The 12,679-nt window shown below is 36.7% G+C and overlaps 1 protein-coding gene across 1 annotated transcript in view; it reads right to left on the bottom strand.

Annotated features, from left to right (window-relative positions):
* Positions 1 to 12,679, bottom strand: part of LOC106869592 (folylpolyglutamate synthase, mitochondrial) — a 38,448-nt gene that overhangs the window by 7,963 nt on the left and 17,806 nt on the right. The window contains exons 6-10 of the mRNA XM_014915395.2: positions 11,472 to 11,549; positions 9,091 to 9,223; positions 6,994 to 7,098; positions 3,303 to 3,400; positions 307 to 356 (exon numbers count right to left, since the gene is read on the bottom strand). Of these exons, the coding sequence (XP_014770881.1) occupies positions 307 to 356; positions 3,303 to 3,400; positions 6,994 to 7,098; positions 9,091 to 9,223; positions 11,472 to 11,549 (464 nt within the window). The remainder of the gene's footprint in view (positions 1 to 306; positions 357 to 3,302; positions 3,401 to 6,993; positions 7,099 to 9,090; positions 9,224 to 11,471; positions 11,550 to 12,679) is intronic.

Raw genomic sequence — 12,679 nt, 5'->3', positions numbered from 1 at the left:
TATAAGTTCAACAACTGATGGACTACATTTACCTACCAACATTATTATGGATCTCCAAACCCCCAGAAACAGCTGTTGGACTTATAATTGCCTTTCTCTCTCTCTCCCCACCCCTATACACATACACACACACACACGACACACCTCTTACAGTTACTTTCAGCTAGCAGTGTTAGGATCAGGAAAGAAAAATGCACAAAAAGTTATTTGGCAAGAAAGGGTAGGAATAAAACAGTATAATACATAATGAAAAAAAGGATATATAAAATAATTTGATGAAACAGCACATTACTTCATACTACGTACTTGGATTTCATCTCTAGATTACATTGTTTCAGAAACCAGTCAGTACAGGCCTATCAAAATAGAGAGAGGGATACATGTCATATAAAGTTCTAATTACTGTTTTAGAGACTAAATTTTCTCCTAAAACAGAAATTCATACATTGGAATTGTGTTAATTTTGACAAATGTAGTTTGAAGGTGGAATGGAATAGAGTATTAAAATGGAAAGGAATGATGAGGATTTTAAAACAATCCAACAGTAATTTTAAAATAAAATAAGTTACATCAATGCCTAAATTGCTTTTCAGATTAGATTCATTTCCATTAGTCATTCTGGTATAATTCTAAACCTATTTTGATGCAGAAAACCCTGTCATTGTTGTCATAGGAATACAGTGACTTCTAAACTGCATGATGTCCTATTCTATACCTATAAATAAAAATAGAAATGCCATACTAGGTAACAGTTCAGACACATGTTCAACATATTTGGTCAAATATGCTAGGTATTTCAGAAACAATGAGATAAAAATTAGGTGTAGGAACAATTATATTTAATCTTTCACATTAATTTTTTCTGTTTTTCAGGTGGTCAGAATATGCATCAGAATAACTGAGCTTAGGCTTATATCATAGGAAATAGGACAGCAACAGTGATTTCTGCTTATGCATTACTGTTAGAACTGACAGACGAGAAAAGGACTGTTGCCACGAAGTTTCCAGCAGATTACCTCAAAATCTATAGACAAAACAAGGTTCTAATAAAATAGAGAATGATATAGTGGTGGAGATGTACTGTAGAGAAACAGAAAAACCAAGAGGCAGACTGGAAAAGGATGGAAGGAAGGAGAACACAAGAAACAATATTAGGTAGATTGAAGATAAACTAAACATCAGGTATACCTAGTAAGACGAGATGTTGAAAGTAAGAGATTAACCAATATTCTATGTTGTGAGAAACAAGCATGAGTTCTTTCTGGATTGTGAGGCAATGTGTCAGTGTAAATTGAGATGTTATTGTTGAAAAGTGTGTTACAGAGTATTAACATCACACTCACTATCATTGATGCTGAGAAGGAGGAGGTAAGGAAATGCTACTATGAGAGATTATTGTATAAGTAAAACACATGGAAGGGAGTCTCCAACCAGACACAATAGAGACACCTGATATTGAAGTTGATAACTATACAACTGAAAGGGCTTTTTATGGATATAACAGCTGGGAAAGCAACTAGACTATTGTAGCGTACTTCTCTCTCTCTCTCTCTCTTTCTGTGTGTGTTATATATACATGAATACGGACGTAGTGGGTAACAGCTAGCCTTCGGCCGCACTTTTGGACCCTGTTGTGTCCACCACTCTGATTGGTTGGTATTGGCGCAGTTTGTCTCTTGTTCTATTGCGCGCCAAGATGCAACCCAACCAATCGCAGCCTTCAGATAAGGTCATGTGAGCCGACAGTATGTTATAAAAGCTATATTCTGATTAGCTGCACTGTAATGCTTTTTGCTACTTTCAGAACCTGACATATCAATTTAATGTCAACAAGATGAGAATTAATACTACATTCAGTGAAGAATTTAATATGGATGTAAGCGTCCATCAAGGCTGTTCTCAGCCACTTCTTGTTTATTATAGCTACTCAGGCATTAACAGAGAACTCCTGTATGCTAATGATCTGGTCCTCATAACCAAATTTTTCAATGACTTGCAAGAAAATTTCCAGATATAGAAGCAGGCCCAAAAGTAAACCTATTGAGGACAAAAAGTTTTACATATCAAATAAATATATAAAACTGACTTCGAGGAAGTAGCCATGCACAATATACAGAAAAGAAGTAGCTTGAAATAATTTTATGCTGTGTACCCCTGTAAAGTATGGTACACAAAAGATACAGTGTCTGACAAAAATAGACTTTGTATATAAAAGATGCATAGGCATAGTTAGTAGTTAGAATAGCCATCACATGAATTTTATCAACACTCCGAAAGTTCTCTAGAAGTAGTATACAACTTCTGTTAATTAGGTGTCATAATTAACGGTAGAGGCAGCTGCTGCAAAAGCATAATAGGTAGAATAGTAAAATTAGAACAGGGTGGAAAAAGTTCAAGGAAATATTACTTCTGCTGAGAAAAAAGGGCTACTCTCTCTTAAAAAAACAAAAGCCAGATTGTATGTTACATACACACAAAATAGGATACTTCATGGAAGCAAATTATGGCCACTGAAAGTAGAGATGTGCAAAGGTATGAATAAAATGATGTGAGGATACTCCACTGGATGTGTATAAACAATGAAGTCTTTCCTATCGTCCTTCACACATATCACACATCTGAAATAATGGTCTTCCCTTAGACAGCTGGTTAATCTGTGTTGTGTCGACGCCCCCAAGCGAAGAAGTAGGATCGTCCAAGACATATAAATAGAGGTAGTCTGACCGTGGTAGAGAGTTGAGTGACTGTTGAGTAGCAGTCGTGCAGCGGTTGAGTAGAGATCATCCGAAGGTGCTAGATAGCAGTAGCTTGAGACATAACAATCTGAATCCTTTTTTTCCCTTCAGCTCATCATATTCATCGTCATTATCCTTTAACATCTGTTAAAAGACAACAACCAGGGAAGTAGTGATGGAGACTGACTGAAACAGTTGAACCTCACAAAGATGATGATGGATTGCAACAAATGACAAAATACTGTGTGAGAGAAAACCTCTCTCATCCATACATACATAGTAAAATCAACATGAAAATAATTATGATGATGGTGGTTTAACCCTTTTGGTACCAACCCCACTTAGAACATCCTTAGTTCTATGATAGAAACTTACTGTTTTTAAATGAACTAAATTAAAAACCTCCCATCAAAATTTCACATGAAGTTATGTTCCAAACTCAATAACGACAAAATTATCTTACTAAATTCAATATTTTCAAAATTAGTTAAAAGAAAGGCAATGTATTTTAACAAAAATATGGTAATAAAAGGGTTAATGTTACAATAAAATGAAGTTTCTTCTTACTTTCATGCTCTCCTCAGTGTGAGCACCATCCAAGTAGAAACTCACTGATTCATGTTTTATAATTTGTAATCGACCAGGTATGTGACAGGTCTTAATTCCTGCAGAGAAAGGCAGCCAATGATTAGAATATGAATGTATTTCAACCTGCCATACCCAAGTCAATATTCTTAATATGAGATGCTTGATCATAACATTCTTACTGAACTCTGAATTATGTCATCAACTTTCCTAATCTTAAGAATAACTTTCCTAATCTCACAAGGAATTGGTCAGTTCAGAGCTATAAAAGATGACATGTCCAAGATGCTGAACCCCAAACTACAATGTTGCAAAACAAACTTCTCAACCATACATGTCTGCAACAATGAAAATCTTTCCAGGTAGAACATTTATTCATAAAAAGTATCTTTCAAAGAATTTTTCAGACATGTTCCCAACACTAAAATGTGAGAGCAGCATTGTTAGACTTAACCATAACTGAGAGATGAGAAAAGAGAGCTCTGTATAAGTACTGTATTTGATGGCATTATAAGACATACATTTTACCACCTCAAACCATCACCAAAGTCCCATATGCAAAAGATGGGCCACTCATAAGCTTTAACCTTTTAGCATTCAGATTACTTTGTCAAATGTAATACTTATTTATTAACAGTTTTGAATTAAATATGCATTATCTCATAGCTTTGGGGTTTTGATGATGTGATTGTTTCTTTTTAGAATAACATTGGAGAGTAAGTGTGAGATGTCAGATCTGGCCTGTTTAAACATGAATATTATTTACATTTGACAGATATTTGTCCTGATCTTATTTGTTGTTAACACGTTTCGGCTGATATACCCTCCAGCCTTCATCAGGTGACTTGGGGAAATTTCAAACCTGGGTTCTCATTCCTAAGGTATTTTTCGATGTTGTTGTTGTTATTATTATTATTATTATTCAAGTCACTGCCTGGAATCGAACTCAGAAACTTGGGGTTACTAGCCCGCGCTCTTAACCGCTACACCATATGCCGTAATAATAATAACATTGAAAAATACCTTAGGAATGAGACCCCATGTTCGAAATTTCCCCAAGTCACCTGATGAAGGCTGGAGGGTATATTAGCCGAAACGTGTTAACAACAAACAAGATGAGGACAAATGTATGTCAAATATAAATAATGTACATAATTCCTCATCTCTTAAATATAGAACTGTATGAAACATGAATGTTCATATTTTTTTAATGTCCATTTTCTAGGAGAACATGAATTGGACAAAAGACTTATTTCAGGCAGTATTTTATGGTCAGGTGTTCTTGTTGCCAAGCCTTTATCTATTTTTCAAATAAAGGATTTTTCTTATTCCATAGATTTTTGAATAAAACAAAGCAGCAGATCATAATGTCTACAACAAATGCAAATACAATATTAATGTTTTTTGGCTCAGTCAATGACAAGCAATGCTGTAAGATATCAATAACTGAACACACACACACACACACACACACACACACACACACACACACATGCATGCATACATGTGCAATGAGCTTCCATACATTTTCTGTATAGCAGATTCACTCACAAGGCATTGGTCAACTCAAAACTATAGTAGAAAACGTGTGTGTGTGTGCATGTATCCAAGCATGTGTGTGTGAGTGGACATCTGCTTTCCAAGCTGGCAGGAGTTGGAAAAGTTATCACATCCAGTCAGTTCTTACTAGGAGTTACTGCTTGTAAAGATTAGTGCTCACATGTGTTGCTTAGCTTAGTTTCAAAAGTATTCAGTGTCATAAGGTGTGTAGATTAAAGAAGGAAATACAAGGAACAATAACAGAAACTTGCAGATAATAAAATATTTACTAATAGTGGGATTCTATCAGTTCAGTACAGTAATAGTTAACTATTGATTTGATTGCAACCTCAAGCCTTTAACAGCTTATTCAACCAGTTGAATAAGTCATTAATAGTGAAATTTGAGCTCCAAGTTAAGTCAGTATTATCGCTATACATTGTCATCATCATTGTCATTTAACATCTTTTTTTTTCCATATTGGCATAGGTTGGACAGTTTGACAGGAGCTGGCAAGTCAGCTCTACCATCCATTTTGGCCTGGTTCCTACAGCTAGATTCCCTTCCTAATGCCAACCACTTTACAGAATGTACTGGGTGCTTTTTATGTGGTAACAACATCAGAAAAATTGCCAAGTAACTCACAAGAAAGACCCCTCAACTGAGGTAGATGAAATACTGAGGGAGATGGCTTTGTGTCAGGTGATGAAGAGGTAAAAATCTGATAGGGAGACAAGAACATGTGTCTTGCTATAGAGGAGATAAATATCTGCTTCAGATGGAAAGAGAGAAAAGAGAAAAGATGACAGTGATGAGATGTCATGGTGTATCCACAAAATACAATAAGGTGAATATAAAAAAAATGGTAAGTAGGATTGGAGAGGGACTGTGGGTAGGTAAGTTTATGAGAGTGCAAACAGAGTGGCAGGTGGATAAAGTTGAGAACAGAGGTGTATGAAATGAATGGTGATCACTAGTGAAGGAATGGTCAGTCATAGATATCAGTTTGGAGTGGGCAAAATGGAAGTAGTAGGAGTGGATCAAAGAGGTAAAAGTGGCAGTACAGATGATGTGAAGTGTGTGGAGGTGGAGTGCAAAAGAAAGAGATATCCAGAGCCAGGGATGAGAACAAAAGAGAGAGGGTAATGATAACTGGGCAGAGGGATGAAAGAAGAATGGTAAGAAGGGAGGCTGGGGGAGGATGGCAGGGAACAGGCAAGAGGTAAGGGATTAGTGATAGGGCTGAGATATATGTTTTATGCAAAACAGGATGCTAATCAGAAGAACTAAAATCAATAAATATCCAGGCAACAGCGCAACTAGTTTGATTGGCTATTGCCATCTAATCAAGATTGTCTACTTTTGTTTGTCCTATAGAAGGAGGAAGCAGTTAAGTGCAACTTAGAAAAAAATGCTATGAACAACAGGCACTAATTTTACATCCCATTCACTGGTATATGTACTTCTTAACTGTTTAATTGTAGGGGTGCTTACTTACTTACCCACTCACCCTGTCCAATTTTCCATATCACTTCACTTATATTCACCTTCATGTAATTTGAGGGTACACCTTGACACATCACAACCACAATCTCTTACTTTCACAGACACCTGTAACTGACTCTTTATCATACTTTAACCTCCCACCATATGGTATAAAGCCACCTTCCTCAAATCTACACCCACTCAGCTGAGAGGTCTTGTCTTGCGAATTACTTGGTGACCTCAGTGATGCTGGTGCCACATGAAAAGCACTCACTACACTCTCTAAAGTGGTTGGCATTAAGAAGTATATTGAGTTGTAGAAATCATGCCAAGCAAATATTGGGGCTTGCTGGAGTCCTCTGGCTTGCCGGCTCCAATCAAACCATCCAACCTACACCAACATGGAAAATAGACATTAAATGATTATGAGGAAGATGATGATGGTGGTGATGGTGGTGGTGGTGGTGGTGGTGGTGTTGAATGCTTGATAAAATTACAGTTTTTTTTTCTTTAAGGATTTGACTTTGAAGAGTAAAATTGGAAATTAAAAGTTTCATCAACTGTAGCTGTGATAATGCATTCTGTTGATTATGGTATATTGCATCTGGACTTTCGAATCAATGATTGACAAGACAAAAATAACATTTACCTCTAATGAATTTGGAGAAATCTGGAAAATCAAAATCAAGAACTGGTAGGTTTGTTGACCCTGATTGGATATTGCAATCATTAAACCACTGTTTCCGACAGTTCTCTGATAAGATTAGAGATAAAAGAGAGGATATCAGATTATATAAGGGTAAAATGAGTCAGATGGTTATCTTCTAGTTTCAATTAAAGAAGACCACTAACACCAACATTTCAACATACAAGTAAACAAGAAAGCCTTTTCCAAGAAGCAGGTCACTTTAGACATGACTCGTCATCAGGCAGGCTACTCTACTAAAAAAAATTCAAGGTATATTATCATTAGACATGCCATTCAGAAAGTCCTGAAAAAAACACACGTTTGACCATGACTGCTTTAACCCTTTAGTGTTCAGATTAATCTGTCAAATGTAATGGCTATTTGTTCACATTATTTTGACTTATTGAAGTTCAAGAGGGGTGTCCACAATATTTGCTTGTAACTTTGTTAATTTTTTACATACAGATTTGAAATTTTGTCAATGGGTGCTTATATACCATTGGTTTATAGTTATGTAATTTTAGCTGATCTTTCAGATTAAATTTGACTTTCATTATCAAAATCTTCCTTGTCCGATGAAGATTCATAAATATCAATATCAGATTCATCTGAAGACAAATGACTTTTCATTTATGTTTTATACATCATCAAGAGTAAAACCTTCAAAGTTGGAATTGGTACTTGCTGACACCATATCATTAAAAACTAAGATATACACTTCTCTTCAAACATTGAAAAAAACCAAGAAGTCTCAAAAGTATTTTTACTTTTGGCCAGTCTGAACACTAAAGGGTTAAATAGTTATTTGATCTACTGGGAATGGCAACCAAGTCTCCCTTGGTACAACCTAAAAAAAAATTGGCAAGACAGGATGGTCATAGTTGATATGCTTTTGATCTAAGTCTATTTGACCTACAAATTTCAGATATGATTTAAGTTCTTGCTTATTTTGTACCTTGTCATTTAATTTTAGTGAACACCGTTAGATCAACAATTGCTTTTTATCCTTCTGAGGTAGAAAAAATACATACCACCAACATAGTAATATGCATTTTTTACATGGCTTAATCACAGAAGGAAAAGCAGTATACATAACATTTTACAGGCTTCCAATAAAAACACCAAAGTGCCACATGGTAATGTTAATTTGTATAATAGATTAAGTCTACCACTCAAATAAGTAGAAATAATATTAAAATAGACTGTCTGACTGATACATTTGTTTAAGCTCTACTCACTTGTCATTGTTTTAATGTTCCTCATTCAATGCTAACATAGGTCAGATGAAATTCATTAAGGCAGTTTTTCTATGGTGGGATGCTCTTCCTGTCAACAAAACCTCAATTGTTTCCAAGCAAAATAATATTTTCTCTAGTTCTTCAGACATAAGCAGCACAAAGTTTTCATAAGAGATTGCAAACAAACAATACAGCTTATACACTGGTGATCTTTGTTTAGAATTAGCATGCAATATCAAGACAAGGAGAGACAAATAAACACGTTTGATGGAGTCCTTTCAATTTCCATCTACTAAATTTGCACACAAGGAACAGGTCAGCCCAGAGTTATAGAAAGCACTTGCTCGAGATGCTGTGCAATTGGACTGAACAAGATGATTGCAAAGTGAACTTCTTAAATCCCTAACCACTAGTAAATTAGAAATCTACCACCTTGTATTGATACCAGACATCAATAATACCAATACATGGAAATAAGATGGCAAGTTGGCAGAATTCTTAGCAAGACAGGCAAAATGCTTAGTGGTATTTCTTCTGACTTTACGTTCTGAGTTCAAATGCCATCAGGGTTGACTTTGCCTTTCAAAGGTGACTTTCAGAGTCGACTTTGCCTTTCAGTGTATGGCAGTCAATGTAATTGGCTTACCCCTTCCCCAGAAATTGCTGGCCTTGTGCCAAAATTTGAAACCACTGTCACTGCATTAAAATACTCCAATAACATTTTTAAAAAAAACATCTAAAATAGCAAAAATCATTAATCCATCATTAATCTACAAGAAAGTCATGATATAAATAAGCAGGATAATTTTTTTTTTTTTACCTTGATCGTGGTCACTTAGCCATATTCGAGCCAACTGGATTGCTAATGATATATTCAAAAGTTGAAATGGTTCATAATTGGTTGTGTCATTGTTTAAACCAGGTACATTTCCTGATACAGTGTACAGTGGATTCTGCAAGAATAACAAAATAAAATGAGATTCATGGATTTTCTTTTTTTTCACATACCAAGGTCTTGTGGCAGTGTAAATGCTGACAATCTGTCACACACACACACACACATACATATATATATATATATATATATACGATGGGTTTCTTTTAGTTCCCATCTACAAAATCCACTCACAAGGCTTTGGTCGGTCCAAGACTACAGTAGAAGACACTCGCTCAAGGTGCCACACAGTGGAACTGAACCCAGAACCATGTGGTTGGGAAGCAAGCCTCTTACCACACAGCCATGTGAGAAATATCTCAAAAGTTTCCTCTCTTCAAATAGAATTAGCTACATCTTGGAAAACATAAATACATCCATTAAGTCAATAAATCTTACATATAGGTACAGTTACAGCTGTGTGGTAAGTAGCTTGCTTCCCAACCACATGGTTCTGGGTTCAGTCCCACTGCGCAACACCTTCGGCAAATGCCTTCTACTATAGCCTCAGGCTAGCCAAAAACCTTGTGAGTGGATTTGGTACACAGAAACTGAAAGAAGCCCATCATATACGTGTGTGTGTGTCTTTGTGTCCTTGTTTATCTCCTTCCACTACCTGACAACTAATGCTGGTGTGTTTACGTCCCCATAACTTGGCAATTCAGCAAAAGAGATCAAAAGAATAAATATCAGGTTTTAAAAAAATAAGTACTGGGGTCAATTCATTCAACTAAAAATTATTCAAGGTGGTGCCCCAGTATGGCCACAGTCAAATGACTGAAACAAGATGCACACATATATTATAAAAATACATCCTAATAACACACATACATATATACATCATATAAACATCATAGTTATGCCTGGTTAACTTAACCAAATCCTAAAAAAACAGCCCTCAAAATTATTGGAGGTAAACACTCGGGATTACCAAAGGCAAACACTCGGAATTATCAAAGGTAAACATTCGACATTATCAGAGGTAACACTTGACATTTATTATCAGAGGCAAACAATTGGGAGTATCAGAGGTAAACACTCGTATTAACAGAGGTAAGCACTCAAAATTACAAGAAGCAAACACTTGAAATTACCAGAAGGAAACGCTCGCGGTTACCGGAGGCAAACACTCGCAGCTACCGGAGGCAAACACTTGCAGTTACTGGAGGCAAACGCTCGCGGCTACCGGAGGCAAATGCTCACGATTACCAGAGGCAAACGGGTGTGGCTACAGAGGTAAACGGGCGCAGTTTCCAGAGGCAAACGGCTGCGGTTTTTGGAGGCAAACGGACGCGGTTACCGGAAGCAAACGCTCGTGGTTACCGGGGGCAAAAAATAATAAATAAATAAAAAAAATTTTAAAAAACGCTCGTGGTTACCAGAGGCAAACGGCCACGGTTACCAGAGGCAAACAGTCGCAGTTACCAGAGGCAAACGACCGTGGTTACCAGAGGCAAACACTCATGGTTATCAAAGGTAAACACCCATAGTTACCAAAGATAAACACTCACAGTTACCAGAGGTAAACACTCACGGTTACCAGAGGTAAACACTCACGGTTACCAGAGGTAAACACTCACGGTTACCAGAGGTAAACACTCACGGTTACCAGAGGTAAACACTCACAGTTACCAGAGGTAAACACTTGCAGTTACCAGAGGTAAACACTTGCAGTTATCAAAAGGAAACACTCGCAGTTATCAAAAGTAAACACTCGCAGTTATCAAAAGTAAACACTCAAGGTTATCAAAAGTAAACACTCGCAGTTATCAAAAGTAAACACTCGCAGTTATCAAAGGTAAACACAGTTACCAAAGGTAAACACAGTTACCAAAGGTAAACACAGTTACCAAAGGTAAACACTCACAGTTACCAAAGGTAAACACTCATGGTTATCAAAAGTAAACACCCAAAGTTATCAAAGGTAAACACTCATGGTTATCAGAGGTAATCATTTGTGGTTATCAAAAGTAAACACTGTCAGTTATCAAAGTAAACACTCAGTTGCCAAAGGTAAACACTCATGGTTATCAGAGGTAATCATCTGTGGTTATCAAAAGTAAACACTGTCAGTTATCAAAGTAAACACTCAGTTGCCAAAGGTAAACACTCATGGTTACCAAAGGTAAACACTCACGGCTATCAAAGGTAAACACTCATGATTATCAAAGGTAAACACCCAAAGTTATCACAGGTAAACACTCACAGTTAATCAAAGGTAAATACTCACAGTTATCAAAGGTAAACATTCACTAAATCAAACTTACGTTTTGCGCTTGTGCTCTTTCAATGAGAACATTCATTGCCTTCTGATGTTGAGGTTGAGTAATAGCTGGAACTTGATGCTATAAGATGATTAAAAGAAATAAAATACAATCAACAATAAGTGTTACACAGTAAGAAGCATAACATTCCCCACTGGTACCTTTTCTCCCAATCATCTGCCATCCATTATGATATTCTAGTTTGTATGCATGACCATGTTGTGTCTCCATAGGCAGATAACATTGTGGATCCTCTCTCTTTATTACAGATATGGTTGGATTTTGGTTTTTGTGTAAGAGGATCTTCCACACTGAGAGGTTACATCTTCAATCTGAGATATTACTTGAGAAGTATTTCAAAATGTTTGCTGTATTCAAAAATAATTAGCTACACCATTGTAAACATAAATACAAACACCACATCAATATATCCTACATATACACATAAATATACTACAAAAGTACATCCTAGTTATACACACACATATACATCATAGTTATACATACATAGATTTCATCACTGCATCCTAGTTACAGGCAGTTTAGGATAAATTTGACAGTTTGCGTAAAAGGAAAAGTGTTGTGATGAGAGTTACAACACCCCCACACCCCTGCATTAGACAGACTGGTCCAAGTAAAATCATTATCATCATCTTCATCATTTAACATCCGTTTTCCATGCTGGCATGGGTTGGACGATTTGACTGAGGTCTGGAAAGCCAGCGGCTGCACCAGGCTCCAATCTTATTTGGCAATGTTTCTACAGCTGGATGTCCTTCCTAACACCAACCACTCCGAGAGTGTAGTGGGTGCTTTTTAAATGCCACCAGCAGAGAAGCCAGTTAGGTGGCCCTGGCACCAATTATTTTCAAATAGTGCTTTTTACATGCAACAGGTACGGGAACCAGTCAGGGGGCATTAGCATCAACCACATTCAGATGATGCTTTTTACATGCCACTAGCATGGGTGCCAGTCAGGCGGACCTGGCATCAACTACATTCGGATGGTGCTTTTTATGTGCCACCAGCACGGGAGCCAGTCGGGGGGCACTGGCATCAACCACGTTTGGCTGGTGCTTTTTACATGCCACCAACACGAGAGCCAGTCAGGCAAACCTGGCATCATCAATGTCACTCTGTTGCTTCCATTAAATATTAAAAATTTATTTACATACATACATACATATATATATATATATATATATATATAT

The sequence above is a fragment of the Octopus bimaculoides genome, chromosome 1 (genome assembly GCF_001194135.2).
Source record: "Octopus bimaculoides isolate UCB-OBI-ISO-001 chromosome 1, ASM119413v2, whole genome shotgun sequence".
Taxonomy (NCBI): domain Eukaryota; kingdom Metazoa; phylum Mollusca; class Cephalopoda; order Octopoda; family Octopodidae; genus Octopus; species Octopus bimaculoides.
This window is presented reverse-complemented; position numbering and strand designations above follow the sequence as displayed.